This window comes from Ursus arctos, unplaced genomic scaffold, assembly GCF_023065955.2.
Source record: "Ursus arctos isolate Adak ecotype North America unplaced genomic scaffold, UrsArc2.0 scaffold_19, whole genome shotgun sequence".
Classification (NCBI taxonomy): domain Eukaryota; kingdom Metazoa; phylum Chordata; class Mammalia; order Carnivora; family Ursidae; genus Ursus; species Ursus arctos.
In genome coordinates this window covers 1,478,423-1,504,132 of record NW_026622863.1, presented here as the reverse complement: position 1 = coordinate 1,504,132, position 25,710 = coordinate 1,478,423, and the positions used below count along the sequence as shown (strand labels likewise).

The window sequence follows — 25,710 nt, the reverse complement described above, 5'->3', positions numbered from 1 at the left end:
CAGAGCATCCAGGGTCACAGGGATGGACAGGAGTGACCCGTGTCTGGCTGCAGCACGTGTGCTAAGGGCAGTGGGCGACGGGCCCGGCCGCTGCCTGGGGCTCCCGGCCTTGGGGTGCAGGCGAGCCTCCCCCGCGGGGCTCACACACCCACGAGGCTCTCCCAGGCCAGCAGAGAGTCGATCCCTCATGCCCTCCTCCCACCACCCAGAGGGCTGGTGGCTCTGCTGCGTAGACACGGCTCTGGCTTCCCTCCCCGGGCCAACCCACCCCCGAAGACGCCCACATCTCCACGCCCCACGCGCGACCCCGTCCAGCCAGGCTGTGACCACCCCGATGACACGGACAGGAGCAGAGGGCAGTAGTGCTGAAGCTGGGCGGTGACTCAGCACACGAGGTCCCTCTGTCCTGTCACCTCCCGACCCTAAGGCGCTTCAATGGGTGAGTCTGCTGTGGGACTAGGGTCTGTGTCCGCGTGTCCGTGTGAGCGGTGAGCGCCTCCCTGACTCCGCGTGCACCCAGCTCTGAGCCAGTGCTGGCCCGGGGCTGCCAGACCTCACACCAAGGCCGTGTGGAGTGTGACCCGCGGTCAAAACGGGGATTCCGTCCACGAGCAGAGAGGGTGCCGGGGCGGACACTGCACTGCAGACCACCGCGGCTGTTGGCGGGTCCCCACTGGGACTCTTGCTCCCACCTGGCTGGGTCGGGCTCCTCTGTGCCACTTGGGCAGGGATGGCCCGTCTGCAATGTGGGGGAGAACTGGTCATCATTCCTGGTCACTCAAGTGGCATCTGCGAGGCAGGCCAGTTCTTTGTGGGAGCTGAGTGTTCACATCTGACGTCCTGGGGCCAGCTGGGGCCACGCCGTGTGCTGTCATCGAAACCAGATGGCTGGCGTGGGAGGGGGCTGTCCGGGCAGAGTGAGATGCGTCCTGCGTGTCCCGTGGCTGAGTCGTGGCACCAAGTGTGCTGCTCCTGTCCTCCCCTCCGTCCTCGCGCTGCTCCCTCCCGCCTTCCTCACTCGCCTTCTGAAGACCCACAAGGAGGACCCAGCACCGCAGTCAGGAGGGGTTTAGGGTTTTCCTTCCGGAAACAGCTGTCGCTTGCCCACACAGCCACGGGACCACAGCTTGGAATAGCCATTTAGACCGGGCGTGGGCACCGCGCTCAGCATCGGGTGTCCCTGACGGTTCGTCATGACCCCAAACCTCAAATGCCCACCCGGGGGGGGGTCCCCATGGGACATGACACAGCGATGGAGACGGACTGTCCCAGGAGCGCCTGCACACGGTGTGACTCCGCGGTCTGCGTGTCGAGAGGACGTCAGGGAACCTGTGGTGTGAGAAGCCAGCAGGGAGGTCCCAGGGCAGGGAGGGGCACTGAAGGGCAGCCCGGGGGCTCAGCACCTCCTGCTTCTCACTTCATACGAGCCAAGTGGACGCTGAAGGAAGTGTGCCCCTTTCTGTATGCACACTGTGTTTTGTATTTAAAATGTTTTTAAAAAGGAAAAATTCCCATCCTGCCTCGACCCTGACGTTGGCTAAGCCACATAATCTCTTTGAACATCCTCTTCCTTACCGTGAAGAAGTGGGAATAATGATAGTGCCTTCTTCACAGCCCCTGAGAAAACGTCGCAGGTGCCCCCTGCCCAGGGCCTGGCCAGGTCATTTAATGCCACTGAAACAAACACCTCCAGCCCCAGCATGAGGGCAGCAGTCACCTTGTTCTGCAGAACAGTCTAGGCCCAGCACGGCATCTCCAAGGTGTCCTGGACCCTGTTCTTCCCTGATGCTCGTGTTTTTGCAACCACTGGCTTTACCTCATGGTGCAAGATCACTGACTCAGCTCCTGCCATCACAGCTCTTCTCCACTCCCCAAAATCCAGATGCAGGCAGGGGAGACAACACCTGGTATCACACACATCACTTCCACACACTGACCAGAACCAGGCACATGCCACACCAGATACCTGGGGAAACTGGGAGATGGACTCCTCCTCTGGGCCAGGGCCCAGGGGAAGTTGTAGAAGGAGAGCATGGGCAGCCGTGGCACCACACTGCCTCGGTGACAGCTGCAGTTGCTCCTACAACAGCCGCCAGGTGGTGGGCACCAGATGAGGGAAACAAGCTCTGGGGAGCTGGGGCAGTGGGGGCGCTGGCCCGCGCTCAGCGAGGGCCCCCTTCCAGCCAGAGCGAACACTGGTGTGTTTCAGCTGGAACTTAGACACACGGAGGAGAGGCAAGGCTTCCAGAAGGAGAGAACTTCCCAGACAAGGTGATGGGTGTGGAGGGCATGCCACTGGGCCAAATCAGCCGCAGCGGTGAAGAGGGGCCTGTCTCCCACGGCCTGTCAGGCTGCTGTCTGGCTGCTGCCTGTAGGGGGGCGTTTCCAGGACGGTCAGAGACCTCCCGCTTCCACACGTCCTGTTCTGTTCAAATGCAAGTGTCTGCCCTCCCTGCCCATCCCCTGATCCGAAACCCAGCGATTGGGCCCAGGGTCTGCACACGAGCCGATCCTGCCAGCCACAGGGAGCCACTGCAGCCACGGGAGCCAGTCTGTGGCGCAGACACCGCTGTCTGTGCCCCGGGTGGGGCGGGACTGTGGCAGGACGGTGCCGGGACTCCAAACGCCTAGACTGTCCCCTGGGCTTTGTTCCCTCAGCTTTGCAGAGCTCATGGAGCGCCACTAGTGGGACAGGCCCAGTGGGCACGTGTGCAGGTGTGGAAACGGCCGGCAGAGAAGAAGGGAGGATGCACACGATGTGATCAATCCCGTCCCTAATCGCTTGTCCAGACCCAGTGGGTCACTCTCATGGCAGAGCTGGGTGGAGGTGGCTGGGGTGCGTGGGAGGGAGCAGGTCAGAAGAGCGAACCCGGGCGCTCAGAGAGGGGACACCACGGGCCTGTCCCCATGGTCCTCAGAGGTGAGCACTCACATGTCCCAGGATGGGGCCCCCAACGGCACCTGTGTCCCTGGAACCCTCGGTCCCAGACGAGGTGGAAGGTTGGTCACTCTGCTGGACCTTGGTTCTCACTGAAAATATCACTCTCTCAGCTGTTCCATGGAGTCGCGGAAAAATTCTTAGACAACGTTGGTGTGTGAAATCTCATGGGGTCCACGGGGAAAGCCCACCCAAGGCCGGAGGGGGTTCAGAGCTCACAGCATGCTTTCAAAGCACATCGCAGGCCAAGAACCAGGAACGACCCCCAGGTCCACGAACCAGCGGTAGACACAATGCAGCGTGTCCACACCGCGGACTACTATCTGCCGTAAGACACAAGGCAGCCTGACCCAGGCCACAGCGCGATGCCCCTCAGAAGCATCCCGCCGCGGGATGCGGCCCAGTCACAGAGGACCACACGCAGGAGGGTCCCGTTCCCCTGAAGGGTCAGAGAGCCAAAGCTGCAGAGTCACAAAGCAGGTCAGCGGTCGCCGGGGGCCGGCGGGGGGATGGGCCTGAGTGCTAACGGGGCGGGGCGGGGGGCGTCCGGATGATGGGAGAGTTCTGGAATGCCATCGCGGTGATGGTTGCACGTGAGTGGGCTGAAAACCACTGAACTGTGCACTTGGAAAGGGGGAGTTTGACAGTCCGTGAATTATATCTCAATAATAAACAAACAAACCAAAAAAATTAATACATTAAAACCGCACGACTGCTCATTTCTGGTAGGTTGTGGGGCTGTTTCCCCGGCGTACCCTTCCCTGGGACTCCCTGGGGCGACGGCAGGTGCAGCCCCCCAGGCCTCCTCCCCGCGCCCTTCTAGAAGGCTCAGGACCACGGCCACGGCCCGGCAGTGAGGTCCCAGGCAGCGCCTGCCTTCCTGAATGCTCTCACGTGGCTTTCTTAACTCCGTCAGCAGGCATTCGAGGTTTCGAGAATTTTACAGACTGAAATAGTGACAATAATAACCCGAAACTGCTGACGGTGTTTCACTTGGTAGCACAGAAGCCTCTCCCCCAGCTGCGGGCTACCCTGGTTGTCTTGACGTCACAGAAGAAAGTGTCCATGTCCAAGCAGAGGAACATGGCTCTGGAGAGGGTCATCGGGGCGCCCGGGGCCTGGGGGGTGGGTGCGAGGCATCCAGCCGGGGGGCATCCAGGCCAGGTGATGCGGGAGGTCACACCCTCCCTTGCACTCTTTGTTTTGGCAAAGTAACTAGGAACTCTGCTACAAGGAGGGAATTCAAAGAATTTAGGAATTTCTAGCCTGCATCAGCCCCTCACTTTCCTGGGTAGGTAGGCTGGTGGCCTGTGGGAGAGATCCGAGTGCAGAAGCACGGCCTGAGCGTGGGGCGTGGGGCGCTCAGCGGCGTGGGCTGCAGCTCTGTGTCCCAGGAGGGGGGGGGCTGGAGTTGGTCTGTCTCTGTGTCCGTTCCACTGCTGCCCTCAGAGGCCAGCTGCACCCAGGTCTGTGTGACCAGGTCAGAGGGGTCAGAGCCCACACCGAGGGCGGTTTTGGCATCACTCTACTAACTGGGGGAGTGGCAGCCCCCCCCCCCAAGGCCAAGGGAACAAACAAGACCCCAGCTGCCTCCTGCAGGTGGATTCCACAGGGGCTGCGAAGGAGACTCTGGCCTCCGAGACTTTGGGGCTACAGATTCCCTCCAAGGGCCTCATTGCCCATAGACCATGTTGGGTGTCCTTCCTGCCCTTCAGCCAGCAAGCATCCAGCTCCTGCTCTGTGCCCAGCACTTTGCACACTGACCAGAGGCTCAGGGCTGGGCTGCTCGGACCAGCTGAGAGAGGAGCACTGACCCGCCTCAGCCCGATCCCGGCCTCTCTGCCAGTCAGCACCATCCTGTCTGGCAGAGGTTTCCCCAGAGCAGGTGGCAGAGTGGCTGTTGGTTGTTGGAAGGCAGCCGGTCTTCCCAGGCCACGCAGGTTCCCTTCCCCTCACCCAGGGCATCTCCTCTGGGCAGCCCGCTGTGTACTCTGTCAGCTGCTTCCGGACAGTCCGCCCTGCAGCAAGAAAGCCCAGATCCTGCTCCGGGAGTGCTGACATCTCTGCGAAGACTCCTGGCTTGTGACCTCATCCCAGGAGAGGCTGGTATTTTGGACGACCAGTGGTCATTTTCTTTTTAAAGGGACGATTGCTGCTTCTAAACTGACAAGGACCTTCCTAGAGCCGGGAGATGGGCCAGACACAGATGGATGGGCCTCACTGTGGGCCCTGTGGCAGCCGGGATGCGGAGACACGAGTGCAAGGTCAATAGGAGGCCGGCCCCCAGGGACACAGTGGGCTTCTCCATATCCTGAGATCTTTGGGATGTCCCCCTGCCCCACACAGGCATGCAGGCAGTGGAGAAATGCCCAAGCGACAGCTGTCAGGGCGGGGACCCTGGGCTGGCAGCCCGGCTGAGAAGCAGACCAAAGCCAAGCGCTCACCGGGACTTCAGAGATGCCAGTAGCACCTTCCCGCTGTGGTACCTTCCCACTGTGGCGCCCGGGGTGTAGGGGCAGAGTTGCCTGTAGGGCCCCAGTGAGGCCTCCATGAGCTCCCATGAAACTACACCATCAGTCAGCGGGGCATTCTGAGTTTTCCTGAGAAGAGGATGGAGAACCAGATGGTACCTTGGTAGCCACCTGATCTCAGGGGTAACGGTCCCTGGTTCTGCATCCACGGAGTGGCTGCACATGGCCTAGGAGCCAAGGGTCCTCCTCCCAGAACCCCCTGTGGCCGAGGCCAATGCATCACCATCAGCATTATCACCCACCATCACCATGACCATCATCATCACCACCATCCCCATCACCGCCACAATCACCACCATCACCATCATCTCCACCACCATCATCATCACCACCATCATCATCATCACCATCATCACCACAATCACCACCATCTCCACCACCGCCATCATCACCATCACCATCACCATCATCATTACCATCACCATCATCACCATCACCATCATCATCATCTCCACCACCATCATCATCTCCACCACCATCATCATCACCACCATCATCACCATCACCACCATCACCACCACCACCATCATCACCATCACCATCATCATCATCTCCACCACCATCATCATCACCACCATCATCACCATCATCATCACCATCACCATCATCATCACCATCACCATCATCATCACCATCACCATCATCATCATCTCCACCACCATCATCATCACCACCATCATCACCATCATCACCATCATCATCACCATCACCATCATCACCACCATCATCACCATCACCATCATCATCATCTCCACCACCATCATCATCACCACCATCATCACCATCATCATCACCATCACCATCATCATCACCATCACCATCATCATCACTATCACCATCATCACCATCACCACCATCATCACCACCATCATCACCATCACCATCATCATCATCTCCACCACCATCATCATCATCTCCACCACCATCATCATCACCACCATCATCACCATCATCATCACCATCACCATCATCATCACCATCACCATCATCACCATCACCACCATCATCACCACCATCATCATCACCATCACCATCACCATCATCACCATCATCACCATCATCATCACCATCACCATCATCATCACCACCATCATCACCATCACCACCATCATCATCATCATCACATCACCACCATCATCACCATCATCATCACCATCATCACCATCATCATCATCACCATCATCATCATCACCACCATCACCACCATCACCATCATCACCACCATCATCACCATCATCATCACCATCACCATCATCACCATCACCACCATCATCACCACCATCATCATCACCATCACCATCATCACCACCATCATCACCATCATCATCACCATCACCATCATCATCATCATCACCATCATCACCATCACCATCATCATCATCATCATCTCCACCACCATCACCACCATCACCACCATCATCACCATCACCATCATCATCACCATCACCATCATCATCACCATCACGATCACCATCACCATCATCATCACCATCATCACCATCATCATCACCACCACCACCATCATCATCACCATCATCATCACCATCATCATCACCATCACCATCACCATCATCACCATCACCATCACCATCATCATCACCATCACCATCACCACCTTCATCATCACCATCATTCATATTCCTTTCTGTGGAGACACCCATGAGTCCTAGAACTTCAAGTTACAGGCTTTGGGGACAGTCCCCTCTTTATTCACAAGAAGATGGAGGTCCAGAGTGGCAGCACCTTGTCCCCTGGGTCTAGCTCTGGCCCCTTGACCATGGGCCCTCCCCCGGCATGGGCCTTTGGAGCTCCAGAGTCCCTTTCAGCAGACGACTGTCCTCATGGCCTTGGGAGCAGGCACAGGGGATGGGGCTCTTGCCATCCCTTCCTTGGTGTTTGATCGTCATCAGCAAAGCCACTGAAAGAGTATTTCAGAAACAAACAAAACTGCATTTTCTGACAGATGAAGGATGGAAAATGAGTCATAGGGAACAGCATTCCAAATGCGCTGTCCTGGGAGGCATTACGGGGTCGGGTTTCAGTGCAGTGTCCAAGAATGCTGTGGCTCGTTGCAGGAGGGTGACGCCGTCCGTTGGGGGGAGCAGGCCAGAGCGCCTGGGGCCCAGAAGCACCCGTGGGAACCCCTGACACAGCTTTTGGCACACACTCTGCCCAGCCCTGGGGGCTCTCGTGACTGCACGGGCACCTCCATGCTGGGGCACTGCCTTGCGGTCCTCACGAGCCTCGCCTGGGGCTGGCATTGGGTCTGGCTCTGGTTCTGAATCCAGGTTGCCCGTGGGGGCTACGTAGTAGGACAAACCTCTTCTGTGCACCTACCGTAGGCGGCCACCAGGGGCGTGCTGCAGGGGGTGGCCGCAGGAAGGTGCCACTTTTAGGGATGAGGCAAGACCTCCCTGCTGAACCCCACAGCCTGTGCGTTGAGAAGGGGCAGACTGGAGGGAAGGATGGCGGGATCCTCTCCGATCCCATGTGCCCAGGACCATCACTCCACAACCTCGAAGTTTCTCCCATGGAGGATGTGCTCAAACCTCATTCGATGTGGGTACTGTTACCCACTCCACAGATGAGAAGACCGAGGGCTCAGGTTGTCCCTGCAGTCTGGGCACCTGAGACCCAGGGGTCCTGCCTCCCAGCCTGCAGCCCTCCCCGCGCCCTCAGAGCCCTGGGTTATGCTCCCTGCAGGTGATGCCCACCCAAGCAAGCTACCGTCACTGTTTCTGCTGCCGCCCTTTGGCAACTTGGCTGCGAGCCACAGCGGGAAGAGCCCAGCTGGGCTTACATCACGACCCCGGCCACACTTTGGCCTGCGTGGCAAAAGGGGCATCCTCCTGCCCACCATCCACCCAGGAGCCCTCATTGCCCACTCCTGGGGACCAGTGGGCGCAGCCAGCTCAGAGAGGGCTCTTGATTTACTAGTCATGGAAGAGGGGTCCCTGGGTGACTCGGGGTGACAATTAGGAACGTGGGGCGCCTCCTTCCAGTCTGATGGACGCAGAGATAGAGACGTGATGGGAAAAGGGAGCTTCCGCACCACCCTCTTGGCGGCACTGCCCGCCGTCCGGGAGGAAGGAGCTTCGGTTCCTCCAGCACTGCAGGCCCGGGAGGCTCCGCGTCCCGCCGCCGGTGCCGAGCGGGAGGGCGTGTGGCGGTGGGCGGGCAGGGTGAACTTGGAGACAGTTTCGGGGCATGTGTGAAGGGCAGGCAGGACATCTGAGCAGCTCTGCTCCATGTCACTACGGCATCCCCTCTTCCTGGGAGACTGAAGACGTCATTGTCATGACGCGGGGCTGACTCCCCCGGACGTCCCACGGCCCCCTGCTCTCGCCCTCACGTGCATGCCTGGTGGTCGTGCCCGCCGCACACACGTCTCAGGCCGCGTCCCTCCCGGTCGCAAAAGGCCTTCGGGACATCGCGGGCTGCCAGAAGAGCCCGTCCTCGCCCAGTCACCGTCAAGTTTTGCTCTTGTGAAGAATGCTGCAGCCACTCCCACGAGCTTGGGATTCTCTTGGGATTCTCCATTCGTGGTCCACTTCTCCAGGGGGGATCCCGGGTCAAGGTGTTTAAACACCCGCAGGTCTGCTCGCCCAGTTCCCATGGTTTATACTGACCGCAACTCCGCCATGACATGGGGAGGCCTGAGCCCCTGCCCTGCCGGCGCCTTTGGGGACGTGCTGGAAGGAAGAAGGGTCAAAGGCCAAGCGGCCCAGCGGAGGCTCAACCCTGGATGAGGCTGGCAGCCCCACTGGGCTGGTGGTGTGAAAATGTCATTCACGTGGGACCCGCTGGGAACCGTGATGGTGTCCGCTCAGCTCAACACGCCTTACCTCGGACCCCTCTGTGCCAGGCCCCGAAATCAGTTTTGGGGGGTGATGGTGAGTAAACTCAGGGTCAGCCGCCTGCTGGTGGAGACGCCCCCTCGCCAGGTGACCAGCGCCCTGCGAGAAGCTCGAGTGTACGTAGCCCACAGAGCCGGGAGCAGGGAACCTGACCTGTGAGGGGCATGGGGGCAGCCCCTGAACGCCCATCCGGATGGAGGCTCAGCACATGCCTTCGGCTGGGAAGATGGTCTTTGCAGATGTGATAAAGGATCTGAATCAAGGTGGGCCCCCAACTCCAACGGCGGGTGTCCTAAGAGGCGGCAGCGGGGACCCTGAGACACAGACACAGAGGAGGCAGAGACGGAGCCACGTGGCTGCAAACCCAGGAGCACCTGGCACCCGAACAGCGAGGAGGGGCAGGAGGGACCCTCCCCAGAGCCCCTGGTGGGAGCGCGCCCGGCAACCCCTGGAGAACCGCGAGCACGTAAGCTTCTGTGGCCTCAAGCTGCTAAGTTCGTGGTGCTTTCCCGCGGCGGCCTCAGAACACTCGCGGGGCGGTCACCTTGTTCAGCGGGGAGAACAGCCACATCCAGTCCTGGGAAGCTCCAAGGTGCAGAGCGACCTGGGGGTGCACCAGCCCCAAAGAGTCGTAGGGCCGGAAACCCAGCCGTGCCGCGCCGGAGGCAGCCAGGCCCAGAGTCCGCGGGGTGTGGAGGCCGGCGCTCCCAGTGCTCTGCGACTGCCCGGAGTCGGTGCCCGCACTGCTCCTCCAACAGCCACCGCCCGGCCTGAGTCTGCGGCCTCCTCCTCTGCCTCCATCAGGCTCTCAGTGCCTTGGGGCCGAGTCCCCGGGGTCAGGACGTCTGTCCCCCAACTCACAGCCTCGCCCAATCTGCTCCGTGTGTGCCCTTTCCTAAGTGTCTGTCTTCAGCTGGCTGACGGCGGGTGTCCGTTCCCGTGGTGGTGGTGAAGGCCAGGGTTTTCTGACGTGGGGTGGGCCAGCCACAGCCTCCACACGGAGGGCGCAGGGTGGGAGGGGCTTCAGCAAATACCCGGCTCATGGTCCTAGGAAGTGGCACCCCGCCTCTGGCTCGCTCACGTGGCACCATGTGGCCTTCGACCCCTGACGGGTCACCTGCTGCACATTCCTGGAACCACTTGGGTGGCGTCTCGCTCCTCAGCAAGACGGAGTGGCCAAGAGCCCGGCCGTGCAGCCCCTGGCGGTGGGGTCTCTGAGCCATCAATCCTCCTGTTTCTCTTTGTCTCGTAGTCCCGATGTGTCACATATGCTGTATCCTCTGCCACTTGTGGAGTCAGAAGCGGGGTCCTACCTTGCATCTCTTCCAGCTTCTGGGGTGGTCCTTGGAGGGCCTTGGCATGTGGCCAGTCTCTGCGCCCGTCTTGCACAGCCTCTCTGGGTGTGTCTTCTTGTGAGGACACCCGTCATGGGCTCAGGGGCCACCCGACTCCAGTGTGACCCCATCCTAACTAAATTCCATCCGCAAAGAGCTGATTCCTAAAGAACGCCATATGCACAGGTCCTGGGTGCACGTGAATCGTAGGGGGGGCACCACAGCTGTACCAGCGAGGATAGCCCGCCCGAGGCCAAGGCCTGAGCTCCCTGGAACCCAGGACTCTGGCCCCCAGCGTCTCCGGCCTGCACGTCCCAGCTCACCTGGGCGAGGCTTGCGGCCAGGTGCAGGGACACCGACGTGCTTCCGCCGCCTTCTGCTGGCTTGTGGGGGCGTGGCCGCAGCAGGAGCCAAGCTTGCTGGCTAGCAGCCCCCCTGCCCTCTGGGCCTCCCTGGTCTGTGGCTTCGCTCAGCACCGTCCTGGCAAAGTCATCAGCTCGCGCTGTGACGGCTCTGCTAACGATAATGCCTGGTGTCGGCCGGTCACTTTACAAAGCGCTCTCCCAGGCCTGTCTCTCAGCCTTCAGCCCCTCCCCGCGTCCCCTGCGGCCTCCCCGGCCAGCGCCCAGGCGTTACACCACGGCCTCATGCCAGCCGCTGCTCCCAAGGATGTCGTCACGGCCCCTGGGCAATGTCCCCTCAGGGGGCCAGGGCCGGGGTGGTTGCAGCTGCGTTTTCATAGGCAAACCCGAAAGGAGAGCCGCACAGCCCAGGGTAGGGCCCGTTGGGGCACCGTTGGGGCCACCTCCGTGGTGCAACCAGCACGTTTCTACCTGCTGGAAACGGGTGCCCGGAGCGATCTCTAGAAGAGCCACGGCGTTAAATATGGCATCCCACGTGGTTTTGGTTTCAGGTCAGTGCCGGGAATGGGACAGCCCCATGTGGCACGTTCCCTGCCTCCACGTGCAGGAAAGGAGGGTAGCCAGGGGTCAAGCACAGCTGGGTTCACTGCTGCGTAACAGCCACCCCAAACCTTAGCCCTATGACCGCCCGGCCGGAGGGACTGGGGCTCTTCAGGTGGTGGTGATGCAGGTCACTCGTGCTGGTCAGGGGCTGACGGGCTGGTCTGGAGGGTCCAAGATGGCTTCGCGCGCAGGACAGGTGGCAGCTGGGGCTGTGGTGGGCCCGTCCCCCAGGGGCCTCCAGCATGGGGGGCTCAAGGGTCAGATTTCTTCTGCGTATCAGGCAGGAAGAAGAGGCTATAAAGCCACCAAAAGTCTTCATTTGGGGTCCTGGGGATTATACTCTGGGACACGCAGCGTGGAACGAAATTGAAAGTGTGTCCCAGATTGCGAACGGGGAGAGCAGGCGGTAAACCCACGAGGTTCCACACCCGCTTCCAGGGAATTACGGTTGCTGCCGACAGCATTCAACTCTTGGTAGTCAATCGGCTGTTCAGCCGACGGCCACAGCAGCTCTGTTTCAGTCCCAGTGGAAGGCCGTGTTCCAGAACGTGGCTGGGGCCCTGCTTCCTCAGTACCTCCCAACCCTCCCCAACCGTCTCTGAGCAATGCCTTCATCACACATCATTCGAGCATCCTCTCTCACAGAAGACCAGGCCCTCCAGAGAGACCGGGGCCTGGGGGAGGGGAGGTGGGACCCTCCAGAGAGACCAGGGCCTGGGCAGGGTGGGGGCTGGTGTCCAGGCCAGGGAGCACAGCTGCAGGGCTGCTGGCCTCCACCCGAGGCCCTCTCCCCCGTGGCCTGACCGCCCAGTCCCTTCTTCCATCCTAGAGGTTGCAAACTTTTCCTGTAAAAGGCCAAAGAGTAATAAATCTCTTAGGCTTTGCAGGCCACATATGGCCTCTGTCTCTCTCTCTCTCTTTTTTTTTTTTAACAATCCTTTAAAAATGTAAAAACCATTCCTAGCTCCCAGGCCGTACAGAATAGGCTTCGGGCTCTCCCCTCTCCATGTCTGCCGCCAGCTCGTGGAGAGCTCACTGCCGGCTGGTGCCCTCACCCCCACGCGACAGACAGCGATGGCTCTCCTAGTTCACTGCATCCAAGACCACCCAGCTCCAAGCCCCGGGCAGGGACCCCGCCATTGACGCAGGGCCAGGTGCAAAGTCACAGATGGTTGCAAGGAGCCCTTTCCTGCCTCCGACTCAATCCTGAATGGTAACAAAGGACCCAAGACTTCCCTTCCCTGAGAGCGTGAGCACCGCCCCAGGCCCTGTGTGAGTCTGCAGCCCCCAGGGAGAGGGGCCGCGAGGTGGCATCTGGCGCCTTGCTCAGCTCGCGGGTGTGGACGCACCATCTGGCCAGGAGCCCATCCAGGTAGCTCGTTCTCTCAGCCAACGTCCAGGTGTGAGACCTGTGCCAGGTGTGGGGTGACAGGGGTTCCATGCCGGAGACGATGCATGTGTGCAGCAGTGGGAGCCTGCAGGCAGCCCTCGCAGCCAGGGAGTGGCCAAGGAAGGCTTCCTGGAGAAAGGAGCGAGTGGACAGGAAACGGCAAATAGGGCCCTGGTTCATTGCTCCTTCTTGGTTCTAGGCGGGCAGAGACTCCTGCCTACTGCTGTGAGTATGCCATTTCTAGGGTCTGTCTGCAGAACATTCTAGGCATCTTGTGAACCCCACAGGAGGGACAGTGACTCACGTGGGCCACGTGGAAGGTCACAGCAGAGCTGGGGCTAGATTCCGGGTTCTCGGCCAGGGGCTACTGGCACCTCACAAAGAACTTGCCCTGCCCAGGATCTGGGGGCCGTTCCAGGGACCCTCCTCCACGGGGCTGGGGAGACCTGGACATGCCTCTCGCCTTCCTGGTCCTGCCTGGGCCGGCCCTAGCTGCCTCCAGCCTCTCACGCGATGGGGCCCTGGCGAAAATGCTGCGAGAAAACAAGTCGGCCAGAAAAGCATGTTTCCTTGCTCTGAGCTTCCTCCCACCTCACACAAGGAAGAGCGGGCGACCCAGAGCTTGGGAGGGAAGGTGCTCGTGGGGGGATCTGATTTTTCCTGACAGACTTGGAAGGGGCAGCCCCGGCATGGGTGGGGATTTACCCTGGGCCCCTCCAGCTCCCTCCCTCAAAGCAAGCCTCCCTCGGGGCTCTGACGTAACCCACTCGCCCCACCCTACATTCCAGCATGTTCGTTGCTCCTTTCCATGGACATGGCGCAGAGTTGGGGTCAAAATGGTGGCAGGCCAGCGGGCAACACATCTGGGACTGGACGCAGTGTTGGACGTTGCCCTGTGCTGGGGTGGGGGGACCGCACAGCCAACACGGAGGGGTGTGGGGGGTTGGCTCGCGGGGGCACGCGGGGCATGTGGAGGTGGAGAGCTGCTGAGTGAGAGCCAGTGGGGAGCCGGGTAGGGGCCTCGGGGACCGAGGACAGGGCAGTGCCAGAGGCAAGGGGCTGCTAGGAGGGCAGGAGTGCGGTTGGGCCGGCTCAGGGTGGATATGTGGACATGGAGACATCATGGACAGCCAGCTGGAGAAACAAGATGGGAGAGGATGGAGTGGGGGTGGACGCAGGGACAGCGGGCCACAGACCCTGACAGTGCAGGAGCTAACCTCAGAGCCCCCACGCTGAGATGAGACCAGGCCCAGGAGAGAGGATGGAACGCGGAGGGATGGAACACGGAGGGAGGGCTCCCAACCGGGACCCCTCCCTGCACAGCGCCCCTCCTGTTAGAAAGAAGATGCCAGTGTGGACAGCCCCACCCGCCTCTCTGCAGGCACCGTCACCGGGAGACACAGGCGCTGGCCAGGGACCCTGGCGGACAGTCCCCGCCGTACCTAGAGAGGCTGTGGGGCAGGCAAGCCTGGGGCCCAAGCCCCAGCCTCCGACGAGTCCAACAGACAGCTGTCCGGGTCCCCACTGTCCAGGGGCAGGTCAGGAGGTGCGAGCGGTGGCCAGGGCACGGGCATGGGGGGCCAGCACTGTCAGCTTCAGGGGACACGCTGCCCTGGGGCCCCCGGCTGGGTGCACTCAGGCCTGACGCAGGAGACCAGCTCCTCCCAGCAGGGGCCATGGCTCCCCAGCTTCCAAAATGGGCTTCGTGAACTGGGGATGTGCTGACCCCCGAGACTGGACAGCAGCGTTTCTACCGGACAAGGGACATGCGTGAACCTCGTTCTCTGGCTGGTGAAGTCACTGCTCTCGGGGTGCCCGTGTCCCTGGGCTGAACACGTGTGCGTGTGGGCAGCGGACAGGCAGCCGGGGCCTCGCTGCAGGGGGCAGGTGGCAGAGAAGCGCAGGGCCGGCTGGGTCCTCAGTAGGACTCACAGCATCTGTGTGATCGTGTGTGCAGCTGACACAGATTAGGAAGTAGGTGTAGACATGCGTGTAGACGCCGTCAGCACACGCGTGTATGTCTGTGTGTGTGTGTGTCCATGTGCACGTCTGCTGGCTGGCTGCCGAGAGGCCCAGAACCAGACCCCGTGGCCGTGAGCACCCCGGCTGTGCTGCTGGGACAGACAAAGGGCATTCGGGGAAGGGGCCGAAGCTGAGTGTGGACCGCCCCAGTCAGCGCGGCAGCTGGGGGAGGGCGTCTGGGAGTCTCCGTGCTGTGCTTGCACTTCTCAGGAAAGCCAAAACCACCCAGAAAGTACATGTTTATTGGGGAGCTGGGGCTTAGGGAGTGTCTGGCACACGGGCCGAGGTAGGCCCCCCGCAGACCTGAAGTCCATGAGCCACCCCAGCCCGGGGGTGGGGTCAGTGTGAGGAGGGGCACGTTGGCACTGGGAGCACAGACTGTGTGTGGGCTCTGCCTCTCGCCACTGTGTGCCCTCAGGCGGTGTCCAACCCTCTCTGGGCCTCTGATCGCAGTGTGTGAGGAGCGTGGGGACAGCTCGCCATGGGCCATGATGGATCTGGGATGAAGCCGGAAGGTACCCCCAAGCCCTCTGGGCTCTGGGAGGGGCTTCTCAAGGCCTCAGAGCTGGCTTTTGTGGGTTTGTGCCCCCATCCCAGTGGTGAGGCCGGGCTGGGCCAGGGCCTTGCCCCCAAACCACGTCCCCTCACACCCACACCTCAGTCCCCGGACCCAGGTGGCTTGAGGCCCCCGTAGCACCCTGCATTGCCCTGTCTCCATCACCCAGCCTCTGGGATTTCCCAGAACAGTCCAGACTTTGAACGTGTGGCCCCAACATCTCCGAGGGGACAGCCGTGTATGTGACAGCAGTGGCCAGGTGGCCCCAAGTCCTCGGCAAGGCTCTGGAAGAGCCTGAGAAGACCACCCATCTTCCACATCACCCGTCCTGCAGGTGACAAGTCTGAGGTGGGCTGTGAGCTGATGTGGAGGCCACGGAGCACTGAGTAGCCGAGGCCCCGCTGGCCCATGGGCCCTCCCAGGCGGAGGGCTGGCTTGAGTCCACACCAACACAGTGCAACTCACTGGGGCACTGGGACTGTTGCATGTGTGTGGTCGGGTACGTGGCCACTGGCCACAGGCGGCCTTCGAGCACCTGAAGGGTGCCTGGTGTGAGAGAGGAATGAAATTTGCAGCTTGATCTAAGTTGATCAATTAAATTCAAATAGCCGCAGGTGGCTCGTGGGAGCCATGCCAGAGGGTGGAGCACATGCACTCTGGGGACACACACGTGGGCTCACATCCCAGCTCGGCACTCCGTGGCTGCGTGGCCCTGAGCAGCTCACTTCCCAACCTGAGCTAACTCCCCCAGTCTCAAACGGGGAAAGAGCTGCACCAGGATAGAGAAGTGGGCAAACTGTTTTTTTAAAAAGTAAATAAATTTAATTTTAAACAAGGAGATAAACACAGATCACCCTGTGGGAGCCTGGTGGGTAGGAAGCACTCGGCAGATTTTCGCCGGCCACTCTCCTCATGCGCTCTGTGTTGACCAGCTTTCGGTCTCTGTCCGTCAGCTCTGGCTGTGTAACAAGCAAGCACGAAAATCTCAGTGACACACGGCGATGACCTTTTTTCTCGCTCGCTCATCTTTGGGTCTGTTGTGCTGCGTCTGCCTGGGACCGTGTTCGGCCGAACGTGGCTCCGGGCTGTGGTCCCTTTGGGTCTGCCCACCTTCGTCTTGGTCCATGGGCTGCGCGGGCTTGCTCCTGTCCTGGCCGAGGTCAGGAGCACCCAAGGGCGAGCAGACGTGCAGCTGCTTCTTAGCGTCCTGGGCTCAGAACTCATGCACCATCCCACCCACCCGCGTGTTATCCGCCAAGCACAGCATCCAGTCCTACCCCAGAGGCTGGGAGGAAGGCATGCATCTCTGCTGAAGAATGTAACCTTCCGGTCCAGTGTACGCTGCTGAGTTCAGGTCACGGGCTCCACTTTTTCATCCCAAGGCTGGCACCTGTTGGGGGGGACGAGGAGTGAGGAGCCCTGAGTCGGGGTCCCCGGTGATCGCGTCGTGGCGACAGGGCACACGACTCCCCTGGTGGCCCCAGGCCCCCTTGTACTGAGGGCTGCAGGCACAGCGGTCCCAGGACCCCTCCGGGCCGACATTTCACAGCTCAGGCTCGGTCCTGCGGGACACTGTCACCTCCTCGGCCCCCGTGGGGACCCCCTCACAGCCTGTTCTGTGCACATTCACGCAGAAGCTCAGGATTGCGATGCTCTTAAGGGTCATTTTCCAGGAGGCTCACTGGAACATTGGCTCGAGTTCCTCACGAGCTGATGAAGCTCCCAGGACCTGGAAGGAAGGCAGATTCTGCGAGAGAGCTTCCTGGCGGGACGCTGCCCACCCGCCTGCCCCCAACCGCCCCCGCGGGGGTGTCCCTCCCCCCCCTCCGCCCCGCAGACCCGGCGGCACCCCTCCTGACTTTGCCTCTGCTCACCTGGCCTGTTCTTCCATAACCACCGCAGCCTTGCCGTGCCCCCCAGTCCAGTGTCCCCCCAAGACCCGGCCAGGCCACCCTGGAGGGATGGGAGGAAGACGGCGTCTCTCCTTCCCAGGGCTCTGGGGCGCATGAGCCACAGTGTGAGTGCTCTGCTCGGATTTCTGGCTGAAGGGCTCCTCCCTCGCTTCTGCCCAGCTCATGTCTCTGGGGACAGCGATTCTTGGCTCCATCCAGATGACAGCCCCACCCGCCCCGAAGAGCCGGGCGGGTAGCGGGGGTCGGCTGCCCAGTCTGCTGGCCCCTCGATTACAGGCTCTGGCCCTGGCAGGGCGCTCTGGGACACAGCGCCAGCCTGACCCGACCTGGGTCCTCCGCAGTGTCACCTCACAGCCAGGACGACCCCCCAAGGCTGAGACGAGGGTTTGCGCTTCCGAGAAGAAATGAGGGCTGCCTCGCCCACCCTGTCTTGCCGCTGGGGCTCCACACACCCCGTTCCTCCCCTTCTTGACTTTCAGTCTCAGCTCAGGCGCCCTGCACTCCAAGGGCTCCTCCACAGAAACCCAGGGCACAGCCTGCCCCTGGGCCGTGGGGACCAGTGGGTTTGTTCCTGTGCCCCTGAAGAGGCTGGAAGAAGGACGGGAAGGCGTAGCAGGTGGAGGGACTCACATCCCCTCGTGCTCCCCAGAGACATCGGTCAGCACCACCGCGGATCCCGGGGGCCGGAATGGTCCTGCCGCGCTCGAGTGTGGACCTGGATTTGGTCCGGAGGGCAGCAGGTATGAGCACTTCCGCTGCCCAGGAGGGTCGGCCACCCCCCACACGCACACACCCATGGGGGTGTCCTGAGGCAGCCAAAACAGAACACCACAGACAGGGCGGAGATAGCGGGAATCTCTTCCCTCCCCGTGTGGAGGCCAGAGGCTGAGATCCAGGCGGGACTGGGCCACACTCCCTCTGGGGGACTCCACGGGAGGGTCCTTCCCGCCTCGTCGAGCTCCTGGGGGCTCCAGGCGTCCCTTGGTTTTGGCTGAGTCCCTCCAGTCTCTGCCCCATCTTCACGTGGCCTCTCCCACGTGTCTGTGTCCTAACCTCCCCTTCCTAGGGCACCAGTCACTGGATTCGAGGCCCACCCTACTCTCGTATGACCGCTTCTTCACCTGATCACATCTGCAAACTCACGCCTGTACTTCCAGGTACAGGCACAATCACAGGTCCCGGGAGGTAGGACGTGGACACATCCATTGGGGGCACCACCCCACCCACCGTCCTGCCAAGACTTGCTGTTTGCCTCACACCCGGGCCAGGCCACAGCCCACTAAAGCAGGGACCAGCAGCCCTGCCCTGGGACAGTGAGTGAGGGGCAAATCATGTCCCAAAGGACCAGGTCCTGTGGGGGGAGGGACAGCCCCGAGCCAAATGCAGGAGCCCGTGTGCTGACCCCAGCCTAGGGCCCTCTCCAGCACCCAGGACCCCGCCCAGGTGAGCGGGACCCAGGGGACCTCCTGATGGCACTGTTTGGTTTTCAGGACCTGGGATGGATGTAGGGAGGCCTTGTAAGCTGTCCTACCTGACCTGGGACCTTTCCGCAGACCCCGGATCTGTGGGAGAGGTCACACGGGACACCAGCCTCCCAGGTGGGCCCGTGCATGTGTATTTACGTGCACACACGGGCCTTTCGCGGGGGGGCAGGGCGAGCCCAGAGGCGGCGGGGGTGTGAGCCCGCCAGCTCCTGCCTCCCAGCTGTGGGCCCCGGGCAGACGGTCAGCTCTGAGCCCGGTTTCCATCACTTCACTTGGAAAGACCTGAAGGCCCCCAGATGCTGCAGGGCCAGCACGGCCGCAGCCAGAAGGCGGAGGAAGCTTCCAGCGATCTGGAAAAAGGAGCAGGGCAGCCATCGCCTCTCTCTTGCCAACATCTCAATCCCAGATACACAGTCCGTCAGCTGTGCACACCCCCACTGGACAGATAGGGAAACTGAGGCTGAGAGAGACAGGGCCCGGGTTTCAGAGAAGGAGCAGCACGAAGGCCGGGCGCTGGGTGCTTTCCCACGCCACCCGCACACGCCTCCTCTCCCCACGCTCCGGGGGAACCCCCCATCACGGAAGCCAGCAGGGCCCCTCTCCGCAGCCAGCCTCTCCCCAGCAAACCCCGTATTCCAGATGGTTCCCTCCCATCGCCCTCACCGTAGGGGCTGACGGTGTAAACACAGAGCAGCTTTAGTTACTGGAGGAAAAATACTTTCCACATTTGGAGAGAAGACAGCCAGCCAGGGCCCCTCTGAATCCAACCCTGCAGCTCCCGCTCCCGCTCTCCCACCCGAGGGCAGCCTCCCTGCCCGTCGCCCCCTCGCCGGGCAGCCCACTGCCTCTCGGACCTCAGCCCAGCCACTCACCAGCTGCGCTGCGCCGCTCACCTGCCTCTCCGAGCCTCAGTTTCCCTCCCGTGGGATGGCTGCTTGGGAGCTGTGGATGTGTGTGCTGTCGTGGCCAAGGGACGTGAGTGAAGACGCTGAGACGGTTCTACAGGACCGGGTGGGCGCGATGTCGTCACAGGGTCCTCATGGGGGAGGCAGGAGGGTCAGGGTCAAGGACACATGCGGGTGGAGGCCAGGGTCAGAGCGACACAGGGCCACGAGCCAAGGACGCGCGCCTCTGGAAGCTGGAGGAGGCAGAGGGGTGTCTTCAGCCCCGCCCCTGCACCTTCGTGTCAGATGGGTCTGTGAGCCTGACTTTGGCCTTCTCACTTCCGGAACGGCACGACAACCTGTGCGTATTGCTTCATCTGCCTGTGTGACTTTTCCCCCGGAAACCCAGGCACACCTGCCACGGCTGTGTGACCTTGGACAAGTGTCCCCACCTTGCTGGGCCCCGGTTTCCTGGTCATCTGTGGGGTAGCAGCAGGCGGCCTCATGGGGGGTGTTCAGCGAGGCCATCGCTCCGGGCACTCGGACCACTTGTCACTAGCTTCCCCTGACCTCACACACACCAGGCCCCCGTGGGGCCCAGATAGCACAGCACTCCGGAAACGGGGAGCCTAAGGCCAGACCAATGCCCTCCCTGCCGCGGGTCCTGGGCACGCCTTAGCACATGACTGTGCTGCCCCGGGCCTCCATGGAGATGGTGGTTTTCCCCAGATCCCTCTCTGCCCCTCAGGCTCACTTGGCTTCCTCCCTGGAGTCTGGGGGATTGTTGTCAAAAAACCTTAACTCAAAGGACGAGGCCTCTCGAAGGCCCTGACCCTTCGGGCGCATGCGTGCGGATGGGAACTGATGTTCGGGTTTCCCCTTGGGGAGGCCAGGTGCACATGCTGACACGGGGTCACCGTTGACCGACGTCGGCAGGCTGTCTTTGTGCTGGACGCAGCCCTCGGTGGGGAGTCCAACCACATGCAGCTCCGGGCTGGTGGAAGGGAGGGGCCGTCAGGGGCCTCCCGCGGGGTGCGCCAGGGGCTGGGGTCCGCGGGCTCTGCCCGTGTGCGCAGGGGCGGCCCTGCTCACTCTGACATCCTATGTTGACTTCACGAGAGGGTTTCCGACCTGGGCCACGCAGGGGATGATGGACAAACAGAGCGTGGCCGACCCACACAATGATGTGACTGAGCTCTGACGTGCTGCCAACCTCAAAAACCCGAGGGCGAGAGGCCGGCCGCCAAGGGCCACACCGTGCGATTCCATGTCTGTGACATGTCCTGGGCAGGCAGGTCCACGGTGCCAGGGGCTGGGGTGGGAGGCGCAGAGATCAGGGGGTGCTGCTGACGGGTTTGGGGTTTACTTGCGCGGTGACAAGACGGAGCTCTGGCGCTAGGCGGGGGGCGGTCCCACGGCCTGCGAGTGACTCTGATGCCGGTGGGTCGCACAGCGCTTGACGACTGGTGACGGTGGGACGTTTACCCCGTGTGTTTTCCGATGGTAATATCACAGCTCAGGCAAACACGGGGAAATGGCAAATTGAAATTCTAGCTCCGCCACTGCGGACAGAATCCACGTTTGCCGTCACCCGGAGCGCGCTGCGGAAGCTGAGAATGTCCTCGGCATCTCCCGAGGGCCCAGTGAGGCTCCCCCGGGACACGGCTGCGCGCAGCGGCGGGGCTGAGCTCGTGCTGGGAGGGAGTGTGGCTCTTCGGGCACCCGGCCTCAGTCTCCTCACGTGGCCCACAGGGACCACGTCAGGGCGTCGCTGGAAGGGTCATGGGATTTGCATGTTGCGCTGAGTGTAGCCCGCTGTGGGAACGAGCCCTCACCTGCCCGGCTGGCAGCGGCCCCATCCCCACCCGGTCTTCTTCCCTCCCTGGGCAGCTTGCTGTCACAGGAGGACATCCATAGCTGGCCTCCCCGGTGTCCCAGCTCTGATGACTGCCAGGCCCCACAGTGTGGAGCTGACCCGTGGCACTTCCTAGACAGCCGGGCCCTCCGGCTCCTGCCCACTGCGGCTGCCCGTGGGGGTGAGGGGCCAGCCCAGCCCGGGGAGTTAGACTGGCGCTGGTTTTTAGGCCTCGGGATCTGAGGGCTGTCCAGGCGAGGCCTTGGCAGGGAGGAGGGCCAAAGGAGCTGGCCAGAGGGAAGCCAGGCTTCGGGCCAGGCAACCTGAGGCCGTGCAGAGCGGGAGGGAGTTCTGCCGAGCAGGCTGCAGGTCCAGAGAGCTCTAGGAGGGGACGAAGACAGCTGGGAAATGCCAGGTCGCCTAACCAGCAGTCAGGCCCATGGTGCACACGCCTGAGGTCCCAAATCCGACGGCAGGGGGCTTTCCCCGGGGCTCAGCCTCCTCATTCAGGATGTCACCCTCCCAGTAGCACCACAAGCAGCCACAGGGATCCCGACCTCTTAAAGCCCAAGCTGACTGAGTTCTCCTCTGGTCAGAAACCACAGATGGCTTCTTCCTGCCTCACTCAGAATACAGACCAACGTCATCCCTCCTGTGACTGTGACCGAGGAGACCCGTGACCAAGAAGTCAGTGAGTCAGCCCCACTCACCTCCCCCTCAGCCCCCAGTGGCCTACTGAATGTTGCTCAAAGCCACCAGTGGGTTCCTGCCTCAGGACCTTTGCACGGGCTGTGCCCTCCACAAGGCACAGTCTCCTTTCACTCAGGCCTTAACAACACGGCCTTCTGGCCTTCTCGGAGACGCTTTCCCTGCCTGCCCCACATGGGTTTTTGGCAGTAGAATTAGGTAAAGATCTAAAGGCGGTCATATTGGATTAGAGTGGGCCCTACGTTCAACGGCTGGTATTTTCATAAGACGACGAGAGGACACAGAGATGCCCAGGAGAGCGCTATAGAGGGATGCCTGGGCCCCCAGGAACTGGGACCTGCCCACACCCCGATTTCAGACTCGGGGCTTCTGGAACTGTGAGGGAATCCGTTTCTGCGGTGTCAAGCCATAAAGTTTGTTGTAATTTGTCAGGACAGCCCCAGAGAACTACGAGCCGCCCCAGGCTGTGTGCTGTCTGCTTGCTCAGGACTCGCCCCGCTGAGAACAGCGTCCCCTGGACGGTGGCTCTTCTCAGGGAGGACTGAGGCGTGGCCGTGATTGGTATGTCAGGTGTATCCCATGATGCCCTGGTACACGGAGGCACTGTGAGACCGTGCCCCCAACCGAGCTCAGTAACCTCTCGATCGCCTCACGTGTTTACCTGCTTTTTGGGGTGAGACTACGTAAGACCACTCCAAGTACGCAGGACAGCGTTGTTCACCGCAGTCACCACGGGTCCCGGAGCGTCTCCATCCTGTCCCTGGTACTTTGGAACCTTTGCCCGACGCCTCCCCTCTTCTCCCTCCCCTGGCCCCGGACGACCCCCGTTTTCCTGTTTTATAGATGTTACGTAGAAGTGGGATCGTGCGGTATTTGTCCTGTGTCTGGCTCCCTCACGGAGCACAATCCCCTCCAGGTGCATCGAGGTATGGTGACAGCAAACGGCAGCGTTTCCCTCCTTTCCTGGCCGAGTGATACCGCCTTGTGTAAATACCGCATCGTTGTTACCCGCCCGCCCATCAGCGGGCACTCAGGTTGGTCCCCGGCTCGGCGACAGGGCGCCGCGCTGCAGGGAGTGTGGGTGCACACCCCTCTAGGATCCGGTGTTCATCCCACTGACTCCGTGGCTGGAAGCGGGACCGCTGGATCACACGGCAGTTCCGCGTCTCATGTTTGACTGTTCCCGCAGTGCATTCCCACCCCCAGAGCATGGAGTCCCCCACCCCCGACACCGTTAGCCCTCGTCTCCTTGATAACAGTCATTCTAGCCGGTGCGAGGAGGTAGCAGTCGCGATTAGATTTGCGTTTTCCTGCTGATGAGTGACATCATGCATCTTTCCGGACACCTGGGGGTCATTCATTGGTATGTCGTTGGGAAAACGTCTCTTGGGTAGTTTGCTTACTTCTTTTTTTTTTTTTTTTTTAAAGATTTTATTTATTTATTCGACAGAGAGAGAGACAGCCAGCGAGAGAGGGAACACAAGCAGGGGGAGTGGGAGAGGAAGAAGCAGGCTCATAGCGGAGGAGCCTGATGTGGGGCTCGATCCCATAACGCCGGGATCACGCCCTGAGCCGAAGGCAGACGCTTAACCGCTGTGCCACCCAGGCGCCCCAGTTTGCTTACTTCTTAATTGGGTTGTTTTGGGTTTTTTGCTATTGAGTTGCATGAGTTCATTATATTTTTTGTATATTAATCCCTTATCACATGGACAGCTTGCAAATATTTTCTCTGCCCCCCCGCAGGTTCGTCTTTTCCTGTTCTTGATTATTTCTGTTGACGTGCAGAAGATTCTTAGTTGGAGGTGGTCCCAGCAGTTTATTTTTGCTCTCGTTGCCTGTGCTTTTGATGTCAGATCCAAAAAAGTCACTGCCAACACCCGTGTCAAGGAGGTTTTCCCCTCTGTTTCCTTCTAGAATGTTTATGGTTTCATATCTTATATTTAAGTCTTTCGTCCGTTTTAGGTTGATTTTTGTGGATGGTCTCAGATAAGGGCCCAATTTTATTCTTTTGCATGTGGCCATTCCCCTTTCCCGACACCATCTGTTGACGAGACCGTCTTTCCTCCATTGCGTATTCCCGGCACCCTTGTTGAACACTGGCTGACAGTGTTTGCACAGCTTTGTTTCTGGACTCTGTTCTGTTCCATGGTCTGTGCGTCTGTTTATACGCCAGAACCATACTGTTTTGATGACCAAAGCTTCGCAATGTAGTTTGGAACCAGGAAATGTGATTCCACCAGCTTTGTTCTTCTTTCTCAAGGTTGCTGTGGATTTAGGGTCTTTTGTGGTTCCGTATGAATTTTAGGATGTTTTTCTATTTCTGTGAAAAATACCATTGGAAATTTTCTAGGGATTGCATTGAATCTGTAGATTGCTTTGGGTAGTATAGACATTTTAACTCTCCCAATCCATGTACGCAGGGTATCTTTCCATTTCTTCGTGCCTTCAGCGTCTTTCATCAGCACGCAAATAGCTTTCACCTCCTTGTTTAAATATACTCCTCAGTATTTCATTCTTTTCGAAGCTATTGTGAACGCAATTATTTCCCTAATATCTTTTCCAGATATTGTTAGTGTATAGAAACACAACTGACAGTTGTATGTTTAGTTTGTATCCTGCAACCTTACTGACGTTATTAGTTCTCAGAGTTGTTCAGCAGAGTCTTTAGGATTTTCCACATGTAAGATCATGTCATACGTACACAGAGGCGAGTTCACGTCTTCCTTTCCAGTATTAATGATTTCTATTGATTTTTCTTGCCCAACTGCTCAGGCCTGGACTTCCAGTACTCTGTCGCACACGCATGGTGAGAGTGGGCCCCATCGTCTTGTTCGCGATCCTAGTGTGATGCTAGCTGTGGCCTTCCCATACATGGGTTTTATTATATTGAGGTACGATCCTTTACTCAGTTTGTGGAGTATTTTTATCCTGGAAGAACTTCGAATGCTGCCAGGTGCTTGTTCTGTATTTATTGAGGTGATTGCGGTTTCCATGCTTCCTTCCGTTGGTGTGCTGGGTCACGTTGATTTGCACAGACTGAACCTCCCAGAAGCGGATCCCATGTGCTCGTGGTGTACGATCCTTTCAATGCGCTGTTGAGTTCAGTGTGCTAGTAATCGGCTGGGGGATTTTTGTGTATCTTCTTCAGGGATATTGGTCTATAATCTCCTCATGGCGTCCTTGCCTGGCCTGTGTGAGCCTGATGGAATGCTGGCTTGTGAAACCAGTTCAGGAGTGTTCCCTTCTCTTCAACTTGTTTGTAGGAGTTGAAAA

At 60.2% G+C, this 25,710-nt stretch overlaps 1 protein-coding gene and 1 long non-coding RNA gene across 2 annotated transcripts in view; one reads left to right on the top strand and one right to left on the bottom strand.

Moving 5' to 3' along the window:
* Positions 1-6,669: 6,669 nt before the first annotated feature.
* The window catches only part of LOC130544103 (mucin-1-like), a gene marked incomplete at its 5' end in the record, with an annotated part of 33,274 nt that continues 14,233 nt past the window's right edge, over positions 6,670-25,710 (top strand). Inside the window, one exon of the mRNA XM_057314159.1 lies at positions 6,670-6,988. Within this exon, the coding sequence (XP_057170142.1) occupies positions 6,670-6,988 (319 nt within the window). The remainder of the gene's footprint in view (positions 6,989-25,710) is intronic.
* LOC130544159 (uncharacterized) lies at positions 16,443-17,623 on the bottom strand. The gene is made up of 3 exons (XR_008960191.1): positions 17,468-17,623; positions 16,871-17,322; positions 16,443-16,552 (listed from the first exon to the last, which is right to left on the bottom strand). It is a non-coding gene; the product is annotated as an uncharacterized LOC130544159 (long non-coding RNA).